We start from the raw sequence: 25,207 nt of genomic DNA, 5'->3' as shown, positions 1-25,207 counted from the left end.
TGTGCCAAATAAACTGCATCAGAAATAAGAAAGGCTACAGACTTGTGGTTGTTCCTTACTTAAAACCTGATAGCAAAATAGAATGATGTGCTCAGTCTTTATGGCCACCTCCAACTGGCTGCAATGGCACTGATGCAAACAAACCTGACTGCTCATTCCACTCTGCCTTTCACAGCTATAGTAGTTTGTGCAGCGTTTCTCTGTTGTCCTCAGTCAGATTTCAACATTCACTTCCTTTGTCAGGATGCTCCAGGTTTGAAACTCTGCACCCAGGGAACCAGGAGGAAGAGCAACAGAAGGGTTAAAAGGAATTATCTGGGCTGTGGCTTTAAAAGCATAGTATGGAGGGCACGAAACTGAATTTAGTAGGAGGTTCTTTGTCTGGAACACTCTTTGGCAGTAAACAGATCTCTGATCTCAGAGGCAATCTGAGCGCCAGGAGCACAGAGGGGCTGCAGACAGCACAGGGCTCTGCAGCCCGACCTGCAGCTCAGGGCACTGGGGGTACGTGGGACCCCCCTGGTGCAGCCATGTCAAAGGGTGGGACTGATGCTGTTGGAAAGAAGCACAGCCTGTGCTTCTAGTTGGACTTCCTGAGACAGAAGGGGGGCAGCGGAGGATGCGGTCTGGGAGATGAGTGGCACCGAGGATGACAGCCGCTGTCAGAAGGCAGTTCGCATCATCTCTGAGCTGTGCCGGAAGAAAAGCTTTCCTGCCCTGGATCTGGACACGTGTAGGGAATTCCTTCTGCCTTCAGACCAGAGCCTGAGCATCTCTGAGCCAGGTACAGTACTATGGTCCTGTGAGCTCAGGACTGCAAACATCCAAAGCAGGGAAACGCCTGCAGAGGGGGGGAACCTCTGGGAGCTCAGTGTTGGAATTAGGGGAGAACTGTCTTAGCACAGACCTGTCTTTATTTTCCTTTATGCATCCCACAGCTGGTGCAGGTTAATCTGTCGGTGTAAGTCAGTGTAACCCCATGGGCAGAGCTGCACTGAGGTGGAGAGGTGGTTGGTGGTGTTAAGTTTCTGTGTAAGTTCCTTGTTTTTAGTTAAAAACCTCAACTCTCATCCTATACGAAGAGAGAAGCAATAAAAAAGCCTGTTTGAGAGACAGAGATGCTTATTGTTACCTCAGCTCAAGGAAAGGAAGGGTTTGCATGGGGTCACCAGGCAGGGTGATGCATGGGCTGGGAGCTGGTGGTGTATGGCTCTAAAGGCAAAGGGGCACTTCTGCATGGGAACGTGGTGAATTCCCCTTCTGCTCACAGCTTCCAGAGAGCAGCCCTTACCTACAACTGCCAAAGACGTTTGCAGAGGGAACAAACATCACAGGTTCACATGGAGGAGCAAAACCCAAGCGAATGAAATAGCACTTTGCTAAGTCATGATCTAAAACAGTGATTGAGCACCTGGTGAGAAGGCAGGGCCAGCCCAGGGAGCACAGGTGTATGCAATGAAATGCACCTGAGTGACCAGAGCCTGGTTCCACCCCTTCCCAAACCTCATTTGAGGGTTGGCAGTGGAGGTAATGGCATCTCACTGGAGATCCTTGCTGCTCTGGAAGCCTTCCTGATGTAAGTAGTTATGTTTTCTTTTGTTTCTATGCTTAGGGCTGTTGCATTTGAGCATGTGTATTCAAAGGTTCTGTGCTAGTTTTTTACCTCCTGGATAGATCTATTAGCTGGTGGATGGGTAAAGTTGAGTTGTCAGGGCCATGCAGCTCATGTTGCTGATGAATGGGAGCACCCCAGTATATTGTGTGCTGTGAAGAAGTGAGCCAGGTGCCATATTAGCCTTCTTGGATCATATCTGGCCATGGAAAAGGACTGTGGATATAAAAGTACTGGGCTGGTTTCTGTGCAAATAGGTAGCACTGTGCAGTTCTGGTTTTGTGTGCTGATTCTCCTGTTTGAAAGTGCTTTGAATTGGATGTGAGAAGAGATTCTGTGCATCAAGTAGATGCAGCCCTACTCTCTGTGCTTTGGGTTATGTAATAGACTGTTCCCCTACTTAGTCAATAAGAGAAACGTAGCTGCAGTATTTCTCCAGTTCGCCGTACAGCACTGTGTATCAATGAAGGAGCTTTGTGGGCTGCTGGGTTGTAACTCTGTGTGTCTGAAAAATAAGGCTCTTGGGTGAGGAAGGTGTTGTAGGGATGTGTCAGCAGTGCCAGGAATAGCCCTGCTCTCCTGGCTGTGGGCCCTGCGGTTGGACAAAGGCAATGTCCTTTATTGTGCCCATCTGACCCCCCTGCAGCTCAGTGCATCTGACAGCTCTTCCCTGCCCACCCTCATTCACTGTGCAGTGATGCTGTGTGCAGACAGCCACGAGCTACAGGCTGTGATATAGAGCCAACATTTGCCACTGCAGTGATGTACCTTAAGCAAACAGGTATATACTGCTGTACCCTGCAGCTGTGGCAGGCACTCTGAGTTTGCTGAGCTCTATGGGACTTGAAGAGCACGTCTGCTTCCCAGTGTGGTGTTTGAGCTGTCCTGAGCTCCATCCCTTCCATAACTCAGTGCACTCTCAGTGCTCTGCCCTTTGTGTGAACTGCTCTTTTCCGTGACACAGACGGTTCTTGTGCAGTGCTCAGCACGCTCCTGGCGCTCTGCAAATACTATTAAATGCAAAACCCACACGTCTGTAAGCATTCCTGCTGCGGGAGGGGAGAGGCTGAGCTCTTGTGCAGCATGGGGAGGTTTGTTGCAGAAATGCTGATGGGGAACAAACATTTTTATATGGGGAAATTGCTTCTGAAGTGTGTTCCTGGGGACAAAAAATATCCCTTGATAGGGCAGCTTGACTAATGGGAACTTGATGGCATGACCATTCACTGATGTGGGATGCCTCGAGCCACTAGCTGTGAAATAAGGGCCACTCCTGCGTTTACTTATTGGCTGTAATAACACACTTCTCTGAATCACTGTTCAAGTGTATTTTAAGTCAATATGGTGGTATAACAGTGAACATGTTTGAAGCCACCCAGGCAAAACTAATACTAATCATCAAGGCTTACGTCTCTGGAGGCCAAGCATGTGAGGAGCAGTGCCTGTGGGCAAAGATCTCTCTTAGCACGGCGCAATGCACTCACAGAATGGATTTTGCCTTCCTCTGTGAGCGCCTGTTCCAGCAGCAGGTAGAGAGCCAGCAAGGGCTGCATGCAGCACATTTGCTCTTTAGCTCAAGCAGAACAGGTTTGTGCTCTGATCCTGAAGGTGTCGTGTTCAAATCTTGCAGCTAGAAGGCTTAAACTCTATTGAAATAAGGTCAAAACCAGCAGCGTAAATCAAGGGGAAATTGATTGTATGGTTTGTCTATGAATATGTTTATGCGTTCGGTGTGTAGCTCCGTGAATTCACAGCTGGCTTTGTGCTCATTGAAATGGTCCTGGTAAATAAACAGCACTATGGAGCTGTGCAGTGCCTGGGAGCTTTCTAAGTAACTCTGCATAGCGGCGAGCTTTGGATCTGCTGAACTGCTGCTGGTTGGTTCGTTCCTGAAGCAGTCGGGGAGTCTGAGTGTGTTTGTAGTTTTTTTGCGGACCTCAGAGCCGTTCCTGCGCTGCTGCAGTCGCCTCATGCATAGTCAGGGATGGGGATCTGAAACTCCATAGAAACAGGCAGCCAGATTGCTGCTGGTGTTAATTGGGAGTGTGAGCAGGCTGAGGGCAGTGGTGGCGGATTGAGCTGGAGACCAGCTGCCTCCTTGGTAAGTCCCCATTTCTGAAGTTACTTTCTTATATTTTTCTGTATTTTTTTTCCTTTTCCATAATACTGAGCATCTTCCCCTTAACAGACTTTTGCTTTAAAGGTTTCTGTCATTCCCTTTGGAATGTTTCCTTTTGCTATCAGCATTCTGCTTATGCTTCAGGGAGAACCAAGCATGTGCTTTCAGCTGGTTCAGATCAGGGTATGTCCTTACCCCATCTGTCTCCACTGCTTTGCAGGAGGATCCTGAGATGCTGATGGTTTTGTTTGCAGGTGTTTGTGGCTGGACAGCTGGGATCGTACCAGCGCTGTGCGTACGGCCTGCTGCATGCACCACATTCATGTATTTTTATGTGAGCACATAAAAGCCAGCACCACAATACCCTGCCTCAGCTCTGATACAGATTTCATTCAGCTGTAGTTGCAGCCATCCTCATTTTTCTTACCTCTTTCCATTGTTCAGTACGCTCATCTTCTTCCTTAGGACCAACGAGTGTTCAGCTGATGTTGGTTAAGCAGCTTTACCTGGCTTTGCTATTTATTTCTTCTTCAGGGGCAATAATGCACTATTTTCTTCCTATCTGTACATTACAGATAAACCTGTCTGTCGCAGCCCTTATAGCTTCACTCCAGCGGACTCGCACACAGCAGTCACTTACAATAGCAGTGGTTTGGGAGAGCTGTGATGTGTCTCTGCCATGCGCTGTCATTAATTATACTTGCACAGTGCAAAATGGCATCCTGGAGAGACAGCAAGGGTGTATCTGGAGTGACTGTATGCTGAATTCTCTATGGAGAAAAGAAACTTATCTGCAGGGTGCTCAGTGAGGCTGCAGCCCCCGATTAAGGCCACCCTCGTGTTTAGTTCAGCCATTACTGCCTGATATGTTCCTTCCACCTGCAGCACTTCAGGTTGTGGATGTCTGGATGTGCTCAGTTCTGAACCTGGGGACGTGTCAGGTGGGAGATGACATTCAGAGCCGTCCACATCAGCTCCTCCAAAGGGAGCATACGTGTGTTCAGTGCCACCGAGTCACCCGCAGATGTTGCCACAGCACACAGCAATGAGCTGCCCTGGGATTAGCACACAGCTATGGGCTGTAATTGCATGCAGCGTGGCTTATAAATGGTTCATTAGATTGTCATCAGTTAGGCATAAAGCGATGACAACAGTTACTATCTCATTTATAATACCCCAGAGAACAGCTGATTAAGACACAAAGCGACTGAAGTTAATGGGAGATGTTTCCTTCGGTTTGGAGAGATTGTTCCTTTTATTTCTTTGGCTCACTTTTATTATAGAAGTGCAACACTGTTGGCAGCTGAAATTCCCCTTTCTTGTTGCATGTACCAGCAGAAGTTTCAGCAAAAGGCTTTTTTGGTGCAATCTGGAGAGGAAACCCAGATCTCATGTAGGTGTGTTGGGTCTCAGAACTTTCTGACGGCCTCATCCAGCTGTCCATGACTCCCAGCTCCAAAACAGCATCTCCTGAAGAGCTGCAGTGGGTGCTGAACTAAACCCAGCACTGCTTAACAAGGGAAGTTTTGTCTGGGCTGGAACTGGTCAGAGCTTTAACTATAGATCCCAATTGCTTGCAATGCAGGCTCCCACCAAGGTCTCCTGATGAAGCAGGTTGTCTCCTCACTGAACGCGAGAACGAAATATTTTGAATATTGTAATCTTATATAATTACTCTCAAAATAGCTTCTGATTCATCCTTGCCTTTGAAGCTGATAGTTTGCATTGCAATCAGCTCTGGCGTGGCAGGAACCCTGTGGTAGCAGCGAATTAATTTTTAAGAAGTTTTCTCTATCTCAGTGAAACTTCAGCAGGGGCAGTGAGAGCCTTCCTGCTCCGTCCTTCCCTTCTTGTTAGGCAGCAGTGATGTGTGGGTGAGGTGGGCAGGCTCTGGCTGAGCTGCTGCAGAGCCCCTGGGTGCAGGAAGGAAGCTGCTGGAAGCTGATAGAGGAACCCACTGTCCCAGAATGGAGGAAGAGCTTGAATAGAATGAACCTCATTTGCTGCTTACAGGAGGAGGGTGGGAGCTGCAGAGCTTTGAAGGGGGCACTGTGAGGAGTTGGTGTTTTGGAGCTGTTGGTATTTCATAGCACTGTGCTGCAGTAGGCAGTGAGGAAGGATAATCAGTTGCTTTCTGTTCTCAAGAAGTTTAAACAGGCTGATTTGTTTCTTTCCAGGCTGCTCACAGCACCAAGTATTTCTGTGTCCCTTCGTATCCCTCTCTCGCATGCTGTAAGGATGCTGCATGCCCTCAGGCTGGGCAGTGCTGCCTGCCTCTCTCTAAAGGAACCTGACAAGCAGCCAAGCTCCTCTTAGTCCAAGCAGAGTGCCAGAAGGTGCAGATAGAGCAGTAGGTGACAGCTTACACGTGTTCCTATTGCTCAGACTGCTCCTAGGATAGAAAGGCTTTGGAGGGTCTGCAAAGCAAGCTGGTAACCCACGCAGGCACAGAGGATGCCTCTGGTGGCCTGATGCTCATGATGGGTTCTATGTGGGGCTGCTCAGCATCAGCATTAGAGAACATCTGCAGGGTGACAGCAGCTCTGCTCATCCATAACTGTTTATGAGCCCTTCCCTGAAAATGTGCTGAGAATTCACTGGGATCTTTTCCCATCCCTAACTGCTGCACTGTTGTTCTCTGTGATGTTGTTTAAGCAGCAGCCCCTGCTGCAGTGCTTCACATCGCATCTCTAGTGTTGGCTACCTGCGAAAAGCGAATTGGCAGCAGTTAGACTTTGAAGTGACAGCTGTTAATGCCTTCTCTGCCTCGAGAATATTTCAGGACGTTATCCCAGGGCTCGTAGCTGCCTGGGGAATATAGCCAATAAATCAAGAGGTGTTGCTGGGTTTCAGATGACACCCAACTGGCAGCGAGTGGACCTGCAGATGTGACAATGAACACATCAACCAGAGCAATGGCACGCTGGGCACGCTCCCAACCAGCGGAGGCAGCTGGTGACAGGCTTGCAGTGATTACCTCTCGCTGATGCTTTCTGCAGACCCCAGTGCATGCTCAGCTGTGGGCTGTGTCAAAGAGCTGCTTGCTGCCAGGAATGGTCTGCCCTCTATTATCTGTTCCATCAACATTCCCATGCCTATGGCATTCTTGTGGAGGGAAGAAGGAGCTGGCTGAGAGCAGCACTGCACTGCAGCTCACCTCTCTCACCGATCTCAGCATTTTACAATTCATAAGGCAACCCGCTTCCATCTCAAAATTCCTGTTGCAAAGTGCTCTGCTTGCTGCTTTGCTCCCTGGTGCCTTCTGTGTTTTGTTCTGAGCGTTGGTCCCAAAGGGGCTGTTCCTTTGCTCTGTTGCAGTTCCTATTTTGTCTCTATCTGTGCTGCTGTTGGATGCTGTGTAGCTGTGCTGCCCCAGCGTTTGGTTTCTGTTCTATCTGTTCCCTGTTCCTTTGGAGCTCTGTAAAGCTTCAAAGCTGAACAGCATTGCTGTATAAATACGTCCGTAGCCAGGACTGAATGGAAACCTCTTCCTTTTCCCCTGCTGTTGCTGTGTGCTTCCCTTTGAGCTCCCCAGGCCCAGTAGCTGAGGCTCACCACAGTTTCTCATGTCCAATTTCCAAGCCTCAGCCCATCAGATTTACATTGCTTGTGCTTCTCAATGACACATAAATTAGATTAGCAATTGGTGAGTGCCTCATGTGCTCCGTTGTAGCCCCAGAGCTCCTTGCCTTCTCTTCCAGCAATAACTCTCACACTACTCCAACATTTGAATGCGTGATTTCTACAAAGCTGCATGGAAATAGAACGTTTTATTCTCATTCTCTCAAGCCCTGTTGCAACAGAAAAATATGGCAAAAATGGACAGAGAAGCCTGGAAATACCTCCTGGTATGGTACGAGCAATGGCCAAAACATGATTCTTTAAAACCAGATGTGCAAATAGCAGGAACAGAGTTGAGGCACAACACCATCACCTTCCCTGTGCCCCTAAGGATGCTCTTCAAGGCAGCATCTGCTGTAGCAAGAAGTGAAATGTTAAGAGATGTTTGTTTTTTCAGTGGGAAATAAACCAGTGAGAGCTTTCCCTGACTCGAAGGTTTCCCATTAGTCACTGGGGAGTTCACCGGTTAGAAATGTGCATGGGAAAGATGTTCATTGGCCCCTTCAACTTTCACTTGTGGTGCTCAAACTCTGTTCAAGCCCAGCAGCTGCTGGAATGACTAATGATTGCTGGGATGCTGAGAGCTGTCCCACATGTTTTGTTTTCTCAGCGGGTAGTGGGTGGAAGAAAAGCTAAATTGCATCTTCTAGGATATTAAATATAACTCTTCACATTAAACACAGAGCTATCTGTGCATCTCTTTAATAGCAGTGCAGCTACATCTGAGTATTAACAGTCAGCCTTGACATAATAAGACATGTATTGTCTTGCAGTTAATGGGCTGTTTTTATCATAGCTTTGTCATATTATTAATCATTTTGTGTTTGGATGCTGCTAATTATCCCCTTTGGTATCTCAGCCGGGGTACTATGAAGTCATCTGAGCTATAAAGTGGAGTCGTGGTTCCTCGATGTTCTCTTAATTAGTTCCATCTAAGATGAAACGAAAGGGATGCTTTTGCTAATGAGATGCCTTTGGAGTGCAAGGGAAGGGGGCTTGGATAACCAAGAAAGGATCTCGCTTTCTTAAATTTGCTTTTTTAGCTTCAAAGTTTTAAATTACTGCTCTGTCCTTTCATTCTGCCCTGGGCTGCCTTTGTTTGAAAGGCAGGAGGAAGCAGTGACCTTCTCTGAAACTTTGTAGTTTGGAGTTATCCTATGGACTTTGCTCTCGGACTCAGTACTAAGATATATAAAAGCAAAAAAGCATTGTAGTGTTTGCAGCACATTGGCCTAAGCTGCTTTGTGCTGCCTCTAATGACATTAGTTCATTATTTTTCTATGCTGGGCTGCAGGTGTGGGAGGTTGGAGCCTCAATTGACTCAGATTTCATGTTTAATGGTACTTCCCATTGTGTAAGTGGTGATAAATGATGGTTTAGCATTGGCCACCCAGGTACTGCTGGCATTCTCCTGTAACAGAAACCATTCCCCCTGGTCACTAAAGGAAAGCAGAGCAAAGATAATGAGTAGTGTGGGCCTTCCTGCAGATACGCCTGTGTAAGTCCTGCCAGCAAATGGCTTTCTGTTTCACAAAACTCCATTTCTCCATATACTCGCTGCCATTTAACACAAATGAGGTATGCTCATTGCTAACAGCCTCTTCTAATCACGTTGTTAAACTCAGCATTGAACTACTCTGATGGGGAATCTGTGGCACAATTAAAGCGAAGCTCATTCCCATCTGAAAGGAGCCTTTTCCAGGTTATCCTGATGTGGAAAAGCTTTTGATGAAGCGTGCTGTAAGTTAGAGGACATTTAAGGCGTAATATTTTGAATACCAGGTATTTATTAAAGTAACTGATGTTTTCAGATCCACAAGAGAAAGCTCATTAAATCAATTAAGGTCAACTCCATCCGACTGATACATAAGTCTAATAGGTCAGGGAAAAGTCTTGTGGAATTTAATGCCATCTTTTGATAAAGTAACATCCCTCGCGGGCAGTAGCTTAAAGAATGTCTGTAAAACCTCAATCCCTTCCACTTGTGTTTTATGTGAGCTGTCAGAGGCAAGAGTGGGAGGTCATGCATAAAAATATCCGTGAATCCTGTCAAATCCATGACGAGCAGCAGATCAACTGGAGGTGACGTGGTGATGTGAACTGCCATCTACCTCAAACTGGCAACAGGTTTTTTTTGGGTGAAAATCTTTGGGATGTTTTTGTGTAAAGAAATGGGGACTCTGCATTGCGACTGTTTCCTTTGTAACATCTCGCCCAGTACATTTAAATTACTGGAAAGGATGAATATCCAAGTGAGGGCTCATGATATCAGTTACTGCTGACAAAGCAGTTGCTGAAGTTAAATCTGCAAAGCAGCCTGATCCTGAAAACATTCCTGCTGGGCTGCTGGAGTTTCATATGAATACTATTATGAGGCTCTTGGAGTATTCACTGAGTAAAATCTTAGATGCTGAGCCCTGGGAATCCCTTCCCACTTGGGATGCTCTGTGATTCAGTCCAGGCTCAGCCCATGGGCAGCTTACAAGGATTTGAAGGGATGGCACTGGAAAAGATGACTGCATTTCTAAAATGTGTTTGCTGAGGAAGAAGTCAGAACAGGAAGGGCAGAAGTCTTTGCTGAAAGTCTGGATTCTTACGTTTTTCTTCTTGGCTGTTTGTGCAACCTGGGCACGACTCCAGGACTTATCCCTAAGTAAAGGAAAGTGGTACCTTTGTGTTCATTGCTGTGCTGAGAACTCATTTAGCCAAATCTCTATGGAAGCCCCACCGCTGAGAGGTACAATCCTATTTATTATTGAATAAGACAGGACCTATTTATTCCAGTATGTATTTCTATCCTGGAACTACAGCAGAATATAAATGGTGCAATCTGAGCTGCACAGGAGGCTGTTAAGGACAGAGGGAAAGCTGCTTGCAGAACTTCTGGACAGCATTCATCCTTTCCATCTGGACCTGCTGGCAGCTTCCATCCCTTCCTTTCTAGGCACAGAACCCGGGGGCACTTGGAAGCTTTGCCTTAAGCTCTTTGTGAATTTGCACTTGATCTGAGTCCCCTCATGACTTCTGGTGCAGATAAAGCAGATGTCAGGAAGGACAGTTACAGTAGATGCGGTGATGCACAGATGTGCTCTCCTGGCTTTTGTGCTGAGAGCTGTAAGCTGCCCAGTAAGGTTGAATTTTGAGAGAGATGGCTTTAAATGCAGCTTTTTCAAGCATTTCTTAGAGCTGATGGAAGGGAGAGCTTGGATGTTTGCATGAAGTCCTTTTTTTTCCTTTCCTATCTGTCCTGACTCACACTTAACTAAATGAGGAGTACAGCATTGCTGGGCACTGCAGGCAGGCAGGGAATTTACCTTGAACTCAAAGCAATCTGTAAAAGAATCTTCTACAGCCCTGACACTGCCAGCGTGATTTCAGCACAGAACTTGTCTTCATCTCCAGGGGCTGATATGTTTGTGTATTTCAAACACTTGGAATTATGGTTTGAGTGGGAACCTGGGGATGGAAAAACTCTTGAGAGAGGAATTTAAAGTAGCCAATATTTTCACTTTGTGAATTGCCGTGAATCATTTCTCAGCTCCTATTTATACATATGTACATATACGCTCTTCCCCCCCCCCCCTAATTCTTCACTCATAGGTATGGAAAATCTTTCACTCCAGAAAAGACTGAGGGGCTGAAATAGATGCATGTGAGGTAGAAGTGACTCAGAAAAGCAGAGAACATACACAGCTTCTGTGCTATTCAGAACAAGGAAATGTGTGTATTGCTTTCTATACCATCACCTTCTATATTTGATCTATTTTCTTTATTTCCTTCTGTGTGCAGCCAGGCGAGAAGTGAGTGTTAATAGCACAACAATCTGCTTCCAGGACCGTGGCAGACTGAGGATGTTGCTTAATGCAGTGGCTGAACAGCTGCATTATGAAGCCAAAAGGCAGTTTCTGCCAATGTGCCAATGGGGGACTTGCTTTTCTCTCATTCAGCTCCAAAATTCTGCTTGATTTGAGGATCACTTGTATGCCAATACCACAAAAGAAAGCCAAGGTGGTGTTTTGTAGCCAAGCTCACCATCATAGGTGAAATTAGTCAGTTTTATACTATCTGGAGATGTCCTCCACAGATATGCTTGGAGAAGGCAATGATCTTGGGATGTTCACTTGGGTTTGGCTCTCATGTGCAGAACCTGCTGAGAGCTCTCCATTAGGTGCAATACAAGTCAGGTTGGATCACTTCTTCCCTTTGCTTATGGCTTTCTCACCATCTCTCTCTTTTCTTTTCTCCTTTCCCACTCCTCCCGCTCCCTGTCACTGTTGCCTTCTCTCCCCCTGTAGAGCTCTCCATCAGCCTCCTTGCAGTGATAGTTATTGTGTGTGGACTGGCCCTGGTGGCAGTTTTTCTCTTTCTCTTTTGGAAGCTGTGCTGGGTTCCCTGGAGGAACAAGGCCCTTTCTCCTAACCTGGCCGTCTTGCAGAGCGAGGCAGAGTGCAATAAGGAGAACATGGCAGACAAGCTGCAGGACACGGGCACCGTCAGCTTCCTGGAGGCAGCTGTGAAAATCAGCCATACATCACCAGACATCCCTGCGGAGGTGCAGATGTCCATGAAGGACCACATCCTGCGGCGCACGCGGATCCAGAGGCAAACAACAGAGCCTGCATCATCCACCAGGTGAGATGGGGATACTGAGCCCCATTGAAACCAGTTGGGGGCAGGGGGGAAGTGTGTGATGGAGCCCAGGGTTCTGATGGTTTGGGGGATGCACACCCACCGACATGCTGGATTAAGCTCTAAAGGTTGGCCATTAACCAATTACGACTGGCTGATGATGGGCTGTTTAAAAAAAGTATATTAAAGGCTTCAATCCCTATTAGTGTGACTTGCCCTCATTGTGTCTAGCTGTCAGTATGCTTTGGCCACTTTAATTTTGTTACAACACGAGCAGCAGGCTGGAGTATCAATGATGGGATACGGTCAGACAGAATTAGACCTTTTTGCTCTCTCTTGTTTATGCGGCTCATTGCAGCAACAATTAGATCAGCAGAATCGACGCTTTGCTCCTTGCCGACGCTTAGGACTGGCTGTGTTTGGTGCTGGGGATCAATGCACATCTGTTACCCAGGGGTGGAGGTTCCAGCACCATGCTTATTCAGTTTGGAGTGAGTCTATATGAACCTTGGGACACCTCTGCAAGAACACTGAGAAATACGGTACTCCTTGCTTGACACAGACGGCCGTGAAAGTAGGGCAGGAAGCAATGAGAGCAGGGCCTGGCTGCGACCCAGCACTTCTGCTTGCTTTGGCTGTGGCTGTGATGTGTAAGACAGAACAATTGTGAAAGCAGCCTTTGCTCAGAAAATTGGCTGCAGGGTGAGCAGGGCACAGAGCTCAGCTTTCTGCTCCAAGGAGCTGGTGTCAAAACCAACAGTGCAGGTTGTGTGTCATGCACGCGCATCCTGCTTTTGTCATACCTTCATAAGAGAGAAGGTAAAAACTCAGCTTGTCTGGATCAAGGTAAAAAAACCAGTTCCTAGGATGGTGAAATAACTCCATACATGTTCTGTACACAGCAGTTAGTCTGCAATCATGCCACGGGTCCGCAGGAAGAGTTTATGCTTCGCTTAGATAAAGCTTTGCTTATGTAACGTTTTACTTGTGCTGAAGGGGAGCTCAAGGCAAGGGACAACTTCCAGATGAGGCTGTGCATTCCTGTCTGTCAAGAATTATCTATCATTTCTCAATGAGAAAATTTCTCTGTTGGAGAAGTTTGGAAGCAACAATACCCAGAACAAAACCGAACCTTCTGAGCTGGCAATATGGCTCTTACTTTAAAAGCTCTGCTATTTTTTCCACCCCCTGGGGAATCCTAGTGCCAGAGTCTGGGAATTGTAAGAGCCAAGGGTGAGGAAGAACTCCCACACTGGGGTTGTGTGTCCTGATTAAGGAATTGCTGGGTCTCATATATTTAACTGTGGGCTGCCACTTGTGTCATAGGTGAAATTGCTGCAGATACAATGAAAGTTAGCATCCTACCAGGTAGATTCCTTGACCTTTGAGGCTGCTATTCAGTATTCCTTCATTGAAGCGTAGGTGGTTTCTAAAGCACACTTTACCTTCATGGCTGTACTCTCCCTGCTTTCCTACTTCAGTAGTCTGGGGGAGAAAAAGGAATGTCCTTGGGCAAGAATTCAGCTCTCATCTCTTCTATTTGCAGGCACATCTCCTTCAAAAGACACCTTCCCAGGCAGATGCACGTATCCAGCATGGACTATGGCATGGACCCACCTGCTGTAGCTGAGCAGCCGACCAGCATCGGCCGCATTAAGCCTGAGCTCTACAAGCAAAAATCTGTCGACTCCGAGGACCCCAAAAAAGAAGCAGCAAAAACCTGTGGGAAAATTAACTTCACTCTCAAGTACGACTATGAGAACGAGACGCTGACCGTCCGAATTCTCAGGGCTTTCGATTTGCCAGCCAAAGATTTCTGTGGCAGCTCAGATCCCTATGTGAAGATCTACCTCCTGCCCGACAGGAAGCGCAAGTTCCAGACACGAGTGCATAGGAAGACCCTGAACCCCACCTTCGACGAGTCCTTCCATTTCCCTGTGCCCCACGAGGAGCTGGGGAGCAGGAAGCTCCACCTGAGCGTCTTTGACTTTGACAGGTTCTCCAGACATGACATGATAGGAGAAGTTATCTTGGAGAACCTGTTTGAGGACTCAGATCTCTCCAGGGAGACTTCCATCTGGAAGGACATTCAGTATGCAACAACGGTGAGTGTCTGTTACAGCGGTGCTGGGGCAGGTGGGTTGGCCATCCCCTATGGCTTACCTGAGCCCTGTGCAATGGGAGCAGCTGGGTTTATTGCTGGTGGTGCCATTAGCCCTGGGAGCCTGCAGCAGTCACACACAGGGATGGACAAGGCTGCTCTATGTAGAAGCGTGACAGCTGTAACCAAGCCCTGGTTTGCTGGGAGTTCATCCCCTCATTAGTGGTTTGCTGTTATCTCACCTGCAGCGAGTCTCATTGTCACCAGGTTTGCTAAAAACCAGATGGAGGAGTGAGGTAAATTCCCTGTTATCATCTGTTCATCAGGGGAAGGTCTTGGGTTCTGGATGTCTGCCACGTGCACATGATAAACAGCCAGAAATAGTTTTGGAGGGGCTGTACTGGGCTTTACTATACGGAGAGCATCATTCCATCATGTTACTGTTCCCGTGGTTGTTATGAGCCTTTCAGCAGTTCTATTGAATTCTCTCTGAAAGGGAAACCTAACGTCAGGGATGGAAATGTTCCAGCTGCTTTCAGTGCTTCAGGCTTTGGCTGAAGCTGGCAGGAGAAGCCACCTTCTCACCCTGATCTTGTTGCAGAAGCAAAGGCATTAACCTCTATGCAGTAGCTATCTGCTTGTCCACTGTCCTCCCAGGAAGACGTGACCCTTCCTGAGGGGTGAACAAATGATTGCTCTGCTCTGCAGTTGGATGCCAAATCAGTTGTCTTTTCATGTTGTTATTTCTGAAGCTGGAACATGGGAAGTCCTCAGCCCTGCCTGGGCTTGGGCTGGCCCCAAACCCTTTGGTGATCATGGTGGTGTTGGGACAGTGGTTGGACTTGGTGATCCTCAAATTCCTTTAATGATTCAGTGGTTCTGTTCTATGCCTTATCCTGTGCCAGGCTCAGCTTGTGGACAAGGAGAACCTCTTTAGTTCGTGCTGAAAATCATCCTGATAGATTAATAAGGTTCCTTTTTTGTGAAGCAAGGAATTCAATTCCCAGTAGATGCATCAAGCAGCATTAAAGGCAGAGGAATAATAACTCAGTAACTGTTCTCAGTGTTTCAATACTGATCACAGACTGTGGGGCTGTGACTCAGGTCACTTTGCCCTGAGGTTTGCTCTGCTAATGTGAGACCCCTGAATACAAGGCAAGATTTACTTTAAAATCCATTTCCAGAAGGTATCTGGAAACCTTTCAGGTGAAGTCCCAGCTGTTTAAAGAATACCAGGCCTGTTTATAGTCTTACTTTTGGTCTATTTATGCTTATCCCTGAATTCCCATGAGCAAGGCAATGATAGAATGGGCTTTTGGGAGGTGTAAAAGAGAAATGCTACATGTGCAGGAGGTGTGAGGAGCTGTGTGTGAAAGTTGTTTTACAGAGCACCCAAACAGCAAATGGTATCGATCTGTGTCATCCTGAAGTGCTAAACGTTTCTGAGTGCCATCTGCTGGTTAATGCACTATTTATGTACAGACATACACACATTGATGCTGTGTTTGTCAGCTCTGGGAGGGCACATTTGAATGGGCGATGGTCCAGGGAAAAGCCTGTTCTGGTGCAAGTGCTGCATGAACCCTGCACAAAACATTGCGATGGAGGGTGGATGCAGCCAGGCTGAGTCTTGCACATTTCCAATACAGTCTGTTCTCTGTTTTATTGAAGGAAAGCGTGGACCTGGGAGAGATCATGTTTTCCCTTTGTTATTTGCCAACTGCAGGTCGCCTCACCCTAACAGTCATTAAATGCAGGAATCTCAAAGCGATGGACATCACCGGTTACTCAGGTGGGTGCTGGTGGCTGAGGGCACTGTGAGCTGCAGCCACACTTCCTCCTCCTCCCATGAGATACCTCAGTGGGGGCACATCTCCTTGTGCAGCTCAGTGCTTCTATAAATGCTGCATATTTGCTGCTACTTCAGAGTGCATTGCAATTGTCCAAGCAGCCAAAATCAGAAACAGGAGCCATTTGTAACCAAGATGCATTCTGCCACGATCAGCCAACAGAAAGCAAGCGAGACAGAGCTGTTCTAATATCTTTTCTTCCTCTGCTGCTCTCTGGGAAATATGGGCTTTCAGATTCCTCTGCTCACTGTAACTGTGCAACATAATGGATGCAGTTGGACAGATTTGGCAGCAGTGCAGGAAAAGGTGCCACATCCATGCTATGGAAATGCTGTTTCTGTATTGTGAGGGTAAGAAAATAAACCTCCATAATCAGAAGTCCTTTTCCTCTCTCCTCCTCTCAGATCCATACGTCAAAGTGTCTTTGCTATGTGATGGTCGAAGGCTTAAAAAGAAGAAAACCACCATAAAGAAAAATACTCTTAATCCTACTTATAATGAAGCAATAATCTTTGACATTCCCCCAGAGAACATGGATCAAGTCAGCCTGCTCATCTCTGTCATGGATTATGATCGGTAGGTGGAGGGCTCTGGAGGGAGAAGAAAATCCCATTGGGCACGGATGTTCTGCTCAGTAGTTGTTCCCTTACCATCACAGCCTTGACTGCACCCCTGTGTGGCATCAATGTGTCTCTAGAGATGTATTATGAATGTCATTTTTATATGGTTATAGGATCATAGAATGCCTTGGGTTGCAACGCTCACCCAGTTCCATCCCCCTGCTGTGTGCAGGGTCACCAACCAGCAGCCCAGGCTACCCAGAGCCACATCCAGCCTGGCCTTGAATGCCTGCAGGGATGGGGCATCCACAGCCTCCTTGGGCACTGTGGGCAAGAGATAAGTGTTGCTTTCCTATTGTTCTTCAGAGTGGGTCACAATGAGATCATTGGGGTTTGCCGTGTGGGGGTCAATGCGGAAGGACTGGGAAGAGACCACTGGAACGAGATGCTGGCGTACCCACGCAAGCCCATCGCACACTGGCATCCATTAGTGGAGGTGAAGAAGTCTTTCAAAGAGGTACGTGCAGTTCTTCTTTCCTTTGAATCCATGTACTGTGCATGACTGAGCTGGGTCAGGGCTTTCAGAGAGGAGCAGTTCTCACTTGGGGATTTCTGCTAAGAGCTGAGGGAATGTTCTCACCAGACATGAACTCCAGAAGCTGAACATCTCAGAGCAGCCTTGATAATATATAACTCCTTGAGCTTGCAAGCCAAAAAGATAAGAGCTGTATTTACAGATGTGACTGGTACCGTATGACTATTTTTTTATTTATTTTTTGTGGGTTTTTCTTTTAATTGAAGCCAGAGCAGTAAGGAAAGAGAATGCTGCTCTGATTGCAGAACAAATTGTCCAGGGATATCGCGTAATTCAAGCTTCAGTTTGTTCATCCTAGAAGATTTTTCTGTTGACTCATCTCCAAGCCTTTGAGGGAGAATAAATAGAACAAATGTAATTGCTGCAAGCATCTGCAGAGAAAGAGATTCACTGGATGTAACCCCAGATGGTGAAATAGGGCTGAGATGCCTGAGTGCCATTTTGACCATCTCTGGCGTTTTCTTCCTCCTTGAGCTCCATTTTGTCACACTCGTATGGGGTTGTTTGCTTTTTATCTGATTTAGGTAATAAATTCTGGAGGAGAGAGATCTGGAGAATGGCACTCAGTGAAAATAAAGCCAGCGTTTGTAGCCGGCAGAAGTAAAATAAATGCAATTAATTCTGTATCCGGGGTTAAGGAGGCTTTTCCCCTCAAGGCCACAGACTGTTCATAACAAAGAGTGCTTTATTTTCTCTTTGAAGTTCAGATTCTGAGCTCTGCTGGAAGTCAGATATGAGACCTGGTGGTCCTCCACAGCGGTCTCAATTAGGATGGAGCAAAACCTGTTTTTGTTAGAAACCTTCATCTTTTCCCTAACACAAATGCAGTTTGTTCTCAGTGAGCTCCATTTCGGCTCATTCTCATCAGTCTGGTTTCTGGCATTGGTTTGTGACCATCCAAACGGTCACAACCATAGGCAGGTCTTCTTCATCTGCAGGTTTCTTTCCCTCTCCAAGCACTCGTGAGAGGTGTCTGTGTACGGTGAGGCTGGAGGATGTCAGATTACAGAGCTCTGGCAGTACCTATGCAACCCCACCACAGTAAATAAGGGGCCATGACCAAGGGTCAATTGTGTAGATCTGGTGTAAATCAAAACAGAATTGAAGCGATGCGGAGTTGATGTGCAGCAGTAACACTTCCTTTGGGTGCTGAGCAGTGCCAGGCTCTCATTAGGCTTTTCATGCTGAAGACTAGCATAGTTCACATGAGTCAGAGCTGTTTGGGCAGCAGCATATGCTATCTGTCTCACACTGCTGGGTGTCAGCAACCACCGTGTTTTAGCAGAAGTGCTTTGTGAGCTCCCATTGGATCAACAAGCTGTGTATGGTCAGCTGTACCTCTGGATGTGACACCAGCTGCCAAGTCCAACCCAGGGCCAGGAGATCCTTCTGCAGTTTGTCATTTATACGGCTCTGCAGGGCTATTCCTTGGCTCCAGGTTGGAGCAGGAAAGAAAGAGCCCTGTAAATTAATTGAGAATAAACGGGAAGAAAAGGATGTAATTTCTATGACGAAATTTAAGGGATCGGAGGAAGGCATCAGGGTGACTCACCATGTAAAATATACCTCGAGGGTCACTGCTGAGCCCCCAAGATTTCAGAAACAGGGAGGAAAAAACCAACGAGGTGAGTCATTTCAGCAGGTCAGGAGCCCTCTAAAAAAAATGAATAGGAAAAAAAAACCCACACAAAAAAACCCCACTCTGATCATCTGCTCTGCTATTTCTGCCACAAGCCAGTGCTCAGAGCCAACAAGCAAATGGTATTTATTTGCCCTTTTCAGCTCTAGTTCTGCTGCTGGCAGCTCCACTGCAGCTAAAAACCAACTGAAACATAAACAAGCAAATAAAAAAGCAAACAAACAGCAAAAAGAGACACAAGATCCTGGATAGAAATGATCAGTGAAAGGCCATTTCTTACCATTAATCACATTTTCCCTATCTGAGCATCATTCAGAGATAAATTCAGCGCTGCTTGCTGTGTCAAGCACCTCCAGCTTGCAGGGGGCTCCCAGGCTGCCCCATGGCTGCAATGGGGTCAGTGCTGTAGGCACAAGCCTGGCTGCACATTAAGGCATGGTCCAGGGGTCTGCCTGCTCTGGAGTATGGATGCTGGGGAGGAGCTGCTGCTCCTTGTTCCCTTCTTCACCCTCAAATCACTAATTACCAGCTTCTAAATCGGATCCTTCTTACACAGCTCTTAGAAGGCGATTCAGGAGAGAAGGACCCTCTTGCTCTGTTAGCACACAAACCTGCACCCACCATCAGTGCAGCACATCGGTCTCCCAGGTTAAGTGATGTGTTTACAGAAAAGAAGGGAGAATTACAGTATATCTGCCCAGACTTTGAAGGGGACATCTGAAAACTGCAGATCTCTTTGTTGTATGTGAAAGACAAATGCAGGCTGATATCACAGAGGGGCAGCACAGAGCAGGGCTTTGATGTTGCCAAACACCTCTGACATTCGGCGTGGGAGCATTTATTTGTTTAAAGTGCTTCTCCAGATAAAAAGAGACAAGTGAGCAGAGAGCCAAGTCCTGCTGTAATGAAGAACAACCATTTATCTTTAAAGATATGCTAAACTGGCCCTGTCTGGGCTCCTGGGTATGTTTGACTTTCAGTGAACTTCTGTGAGCTTCCTACTGATAATTACAGTATGGATGGTTCACTTTTCCTAATTAAATGAGGGAAAAGTATCTTCAGGTTGTGCAGACCTCTGCTTTGCTGAGGTTCAGTATTCCTTGGAGCAGTGTGGGTATATTTCCACGGCACAGTGGTGCATGTGCTCAGGGTTTGGCAGAAGACATGTTGCTGTGGTTTCTTTTCTCCATGTGATTAGCTCCACTTGAACTGGTTTGCTGCAATTTGCCTAATGAGCTTTCACCCACAGAAACAAAATTCATACATGCTGGAACATTAATATTGTTTAGCAAAGAGGTTTTTTGCTCAAGTGGGAGAGGAGGGAATTGATCTGGGGGAGAAAGGAGCAGTGGAACGATTCCGCCTCCTGTTGTCTTTGGAAGACGTCTATCATTTGTCATTTGAATTTAATAAAGCATGATAGTGAGATGGGCGAGTACTCAAGATCTGAGTAGTAATGGCTTTGAATGATACTAATGGCCCCCAAGGCAGATGACTAATAATTTATGATCCCGTAATTATGGCAAAAAATAAAATGAAATGTTTACTGCATCCACTCGCTGGGATCTGATTTTCACTCTGAGAAACGTTCCTGGCACTGCAAACACAGCTTCTGCCAGGGCAGAGATTGAAGGGTTTGTGTGTTTGTTTGGTATTCCTTGAAATGAAAGAAAATAAAAACAAAATAACAGCACCAAAACAGGACGTGATGCCGGGTAAGCAGAAAAACTTTGTCTATGGAGCAGAGGTGATTAGTTTTCTTTTGGATGAGGGGGTAGCAGTCCCCATCACTGTGAATTGATTTGGAAAGGAATGAAGCTGAGTGTCCTCCCATCTGCTTAGGTTTCCCTTCTCTTTCCTCCTGCAGTGGCAAGGCCGAGCAGCGAGCTTTGACAGCCAGAGCTCCTGTCCTTCTCCCAAACCACCACCCACACCGTGATCTGCAGGGATGGACTCTGCCATGTTACCGTGCTCCTGCAGCCTCAGCAGCGCGTTGCTGAGTGCTGGGGGCAGCAGCCAGACCTCCCAGCCTCGTTGTTCCTGTGTAAGTAAAGGCAGAAACCCGTTCTGTAGTCAACACGTCTTTGTCTAATAGGTCTCCCAAAGCAACGTGTTCCTTTTGTGGCTTTACTGTCCGGACCCGTTTCCAGAGGACGAAGGCAGACTGTGATGTGAGCTGGAAGTTTTTGGTCTCTTAAATAGTTTGTGATGTGTATGAAGGCTGGAAATGTGCAAAGATGTTTTGAGTTCCTACACGTGGCCGGGAAGGAGCCGCCTGGTCCTGCTGTGCTGTGGGCTGGGTCTGACTGGGACAGAGCTGGGAGATGTGGGATCACTGCTGTGATGGCTCAGCACTGTGTGTCCAGGTCTGTCCCTGTAGAGCTGTTAGAAGTGTGTGCAGTGTGTATCTCCGATTCCTTTGGTCATATATTCAAACAAAACAAAAAGCTGTTGATTCCTCAGGGGGAAAAAAAACCTGCTTTTCTGTATCTGGAGCCTCCCTAGAGCTATTTGCATGAACTCTTTCTTAAGATGCCCTTTGTAGCTGCTGCTCATTGCTCTGAACATCACCACGTTACCTGGAATGGAGAGAAACTGTGTGTGATGTGAGGGGGAAACTGCTGCAGAAATAGGGGAGATCCTGGCATGGACACGAGATCCTTCTTTCCTACATGGTCCTGCTAATAGGAGGTGAACAAAAGGGTAACACAGGAACACAACTGCTGCTAAAAGCTGCCACATGTTTTTCCTGAGCAATCAGCCCTTCCCTAATGAATGAAGTTTTGATGCCCCAGCCCATGGAGGAAGGTTTTGCTTTCAAGTTGAAGCATAATTTGCTAGAAAAGCAGCATTTCCCCTCACAGCAGGTTAGCAATGGCATTTTCCTAACTGTCTCAGCATCAGCCTTCACCACCCATCACTGCTGTGAGTGCAGAGAAAGGACTTTTGCTTGCACTGTTTCTCTGGGTAACAGGAATCCTTTGTTCAGGTGATGGACAGATCTGTACTTGCTCATCACACCTCCTGTCTTCATTCTCTTCACGTGCGACGTGCTATAGAAGCCGAAACTCAATAAAATGGTTTCATTTGTAACTCCTGACTGGTCTCGTGAAGGCAGCAAAAAGGTTTCAGCTGGCTGCAGTGATCACAGCTGGGGGTAATGAAGGGGTGATGACAGAGCCCAGGTTGGTTCCCCTCCAGGTGCTGCAGATCTCCATTGAACTGAGGTGATCTGTGCACTCGCTCTGATGAGAAATAATAATAATGGGAGAACAAACAACCCTCAAAACTCCAACTTCTTTCGGCCCATTTAAACAAGAAGTGGTAAAACTGCAACTGTTTTCCAGTACTGAGGACTTCTAACAAGGAGATACACAGGTGAATCTCACCCTTAAAGAGTCCTAATCAGCCCAACCAGCCGCCTGCAGAGACAGTTGAAGGCTGACTGCTGGCCCTGAGCTTTGGTCTGTGTTGGATGGAGACCCCAGATGCTCAGCATCACCAATGGGAGGTGGCTCCTGCAGGTCTGCAGACCAAAGCCAGCTCAGCACGTGGCAGCTGTGCCCTGAATGAGCTGCTGCGATCCCAGCTGGGCACCAGGCTGGCACTCAGCACTCATTAACTGCATTAACCCACGCACTTATTTTTTCTTCTTTAATCCCAGCCTCTTGGTTTTCACTGCTCTCCATAGAATCTCCTTTCATCCATTCTTCTTGTTATCTCGGATTTAGTCAAAACACGCGTGGGGGTTTGACACAGAGCTTCTATTTTTAAGCTTTGCTTTGCACGGAGAATCAATTTCTGCTCAGTGCTGGCTGTCACTGGAAAACGGGATGTCAAGGCAGCGAAAACGCCCGCGCTTGGCTGGCTCAAAGCTCTGCCTTTGGGTTTGCAGTGCTGAGATTCAGCCTTGTCCCCAGGGAGGGGATAATCAAAGCATTGTGTGCACATCACCGCCCCAAGAAGATTGGTCACACCAATGGAAAGTAGACACGCTGTGAGAGTGCCGATATTTCCCTTTCATCTGCAGGAGGATTAGAGCTCTGAGGACAGCACAAGATACACCCCAGAATTAAAGCTGCCTTTATTGCTCCTTCTCTTTCTCAGAGCTTCTCTTAATTATATGGTAATAACCCACTGCAGGGTTGAGAACCACAATGGGGATGTGCCCTTATGGGAGGGGTGACCACCCACAGGTGATGGCAGCAGCCAGGAGTGTGGGCTGGGATGGCAGCACTGGTCACTGTGAGCAGCCGTGAGGGGGAAGCTTTATTTTGAGTAACACAAACAAAGCAAACACAAAGCAGCACTCCCACGTGGTCCTTAAATGCTCTTTTTTAATCTGGTTTCTGTCTCGTGGTCTCTGGATTTGCAGAACGATGACAGGCTTAAAGGGAGAGCAAGAGGCAGCGCAGCAAGGCCTGACATGTAATTACTGCTGCTCTCATGGTGGGGACATGGGGTGACACGATGCTGGACTGCTCATGGCAAGGGTACAGAGTTGGGGCTGAGCAGCTCTGCACAGCCCAGCAGTGACTACAGCCTGTTTGAGAGAAGCATGGCTTACTTCTCTTTCCTTTCTCACTCTTCTTTCGTTGTTTGCCATCTTACTCATGGACTTCTCACTTAACCAGGGGTTTCTCAATGGGGCACTGATCGTTTCTTCTGGCATTAGGGCTGCATACATCAGTACAGAATGACCTCTGGGGCCCAGCAGCTCTGTTGTTATTATGAAGTCATCATTCCCAGATGCAAACACAGCAGCTTTCAGCCTCTGATCTCTGCTTGCACAGCTGGGGCACACGGAGGGGAACATCCTGTAGGGCTGGCAGGGACCCAGGACCCAGGGCATGGGGTCACAGCTTTCCCTTTTGTGCTGGGGTTTATCTTCTTCGTGTCTCCACAGGGGGAAAAAGAAAAGAAAGGAGATCAATCCTTCATGTTTCAGGAGTAAAGATAATGCAGAGACCAGAGCTGCAGGTGAGCCTGGGAGAACAGGCTTTGGTTCTCTGTGGATGCACAAGGTCCTGGAGCCAGGGATGTCCCCACTGGCTTTGCTTGGTCACCGGCACCACTGCAGCCAGTGGCAATGTCACTGCATGTCCAATAAATTCTTTGCTTTGGGTTTTTTTTTCCTCTGTTTTACATATATTTCAATACAGCCATGCAAGCACAATTGTGTATACGATGTTCTCATGGCAGCTGTAATTAAAAGTAAGGAATTTACAGCACATCCATTTCAAAGACCCCGAGCTGGCTGCTGTGAGGATGGCAGTTCATTAAAGCCAATAAAGCACGGTGGCATGAATGGCTCGATGCAAATCCTACAGCATATTCCATTGCCATGGAAACTGTCTGCCCCAAAGCCACGATGAGGGCAGCCACATCATCAGCAATAACTGCAGAGATCTGGGTGGGGAGTGGGGGGGGGTCTCTGAGCCCACCTGGTGCTGCAGGGCCCGTCTTCATTATTTCCTGCCATAAAAGCACAGAAGTTCAAACTCAAAGCTTCTTTTTAGGATGTGGAATTGGGCGTGAGAGAATGACGAGCACAAAACAAGAGCAAATGGTTTGGCAGCAGTGGGCTGTGTGCTGCCATGTCCCCATAGGGTGTGTGAGCCCCACAAGCACAGCACAGCCAGGGGCTGAGTCTGGTTAGGGGCTCTTTGGGTTGTAGGGTGTCTATGGGAGCTAAAACCTGGCAAGCCCTTCCCCTCTGTGCCCAAGCAGTGCCCTGGGTGGGATAAGAGCTGGGGCAGCTGCACTGTGCAGCCTTCGGACTGGGCCAGACCTGAGCACTGTGGCTTTTTTGGTTTCCTTGGCCTGAGGTGAGAGCTCCCAGCAGCAGAACAGAGCTGACAGTGCCATTAAAAGACTTGTTCCCTACAGCTGAGGATGCACAAAGCCCTCGGGACGGGCGACTGCCTACAGGGCTTCCTGAGCAGCCCCAAACCTGACAGCATGGCCGGGAGCGATGGATGTGGGGTGATCAAAGTACTGAAATGACAGCAAGCTCCATTAGAGCCTGAAACTGTCCAGGAAAGGCTGGAAAGGTGCACTGCACACACAGCTCCTCGGGCTGAAACCTCTGAATACAAAGATCTGATTTTCAACCCGTTTTTGCTTATTGCACATCACAACAAGCAGCTGCTGCCTCTTCATTACCCTCCCACAGACCCCCCCCAGCTGCAGCATCCCCCCAACATGTGGGTCAGACTCTTGTATGGGCAGAAATACCTCTGGCAGCCATTAGGAGGGTGCTGGATGGCAAGGCTGCTCCCCTTCTTGCTGCAGTACAATGGCATCTTTGTAACTCGCTCCTCTGAGTTGCCCGCTTTTAATTTCAGTTTCCTGTTGCAGAACTATTTCACTCCACCGAGAAAGAGCAAGAAAAAAGGCTGAGGATGAGACAGAAAAGGCTCAGAAATGAGACAGAGGAAGGAATTAGCCACGGGAGGATCTTGCTTTCTCCATCCTCACT

The 25,207-nt window shown here is 47.5% G+C and overlaps 1 protein-coding gene across 7 annotated transcripts; it reads left to right on the top strand.

Annotated features, from left to right (window-relative positions):
• Positions 1-363: 363 nt before the first annotated feature.
• On the top strand, positions 364-21,819 carry SYT6 (synaptotagmin 6). 7 transcript variants are annotated; one of them, XM_032449330.2, is made up of 7 exons: positions 364-784; positions 11,731-11,984; positions 13,528-14,086; positions 15,754-15,874; positions 16,337-16,508; positions 16,859-17,009; positions 20,594-21,819. In XM_032449330.2, exons 2-7 carry the CDS (start codon positions 11,815-11,817, stop codon positions 20,663-20,665), a joined length of 1,245 nt encoding a protein of 414 aa, XP_032305221.2. In that variant the 5' UTR covers positions 364-784; positions 11,731-11,814; the 3' UTR covers positions 20,666-21,819. The 7 variants fall into 7 exon arrangements, with proteins under 7 accessions (XP_032305221.2, XP_015740699.2, XP_032305225.2 ...); XM_015885213.3 differs by having other exon boundaries at positions 11,648-11,984; XM_032449334.2 differs by having other exon boundaries at positions 386-784; positions 11,788-11,984.
• Positions 21,820-25,207: the final 3,388 nt, after the last annotated feature.

Source organism: Coturnix japonica, chromosome 38 (assembly GCF_054131305.1).
Source record: "Coturnix japonica strain WE chromosome 38, WE-NBRP24, whole genome shotgun sequence".
Lineage (NCBI taxonomy): Eukaryota > Metazoa > Chordata > Aves > Galliformes > Phasianidae > Coturnix > Coturnix japonica.
This window is presented reverse-complemented; position numbering and strand designations above follow the sequence as displayed.

Bases quoted from the DNA above. Each gene is read 5' to 3' on its own strand.
- SYT6 (XM_015885213.3), top strand. From the start codon at position 634: ATGAGTGGCACCGAGGATGACAGCCGCTGTCAGAAGGCAGTTCGCATC. The intron at 11,985-13,527 runs GTGAGATGGGGA...TTCTATTTGCAG, and splicing joins GAGCCTGCATCATCCACCAG to GCACATCTCCTTCAAAAGAC. The intron at 16,509-16,858 runs GTAGGTGGAGGG...ATTGTTCTTCAG, and splicing joins TCTGTCATGGATTATGATCG to AGTGGGTCACAATGAGATCA.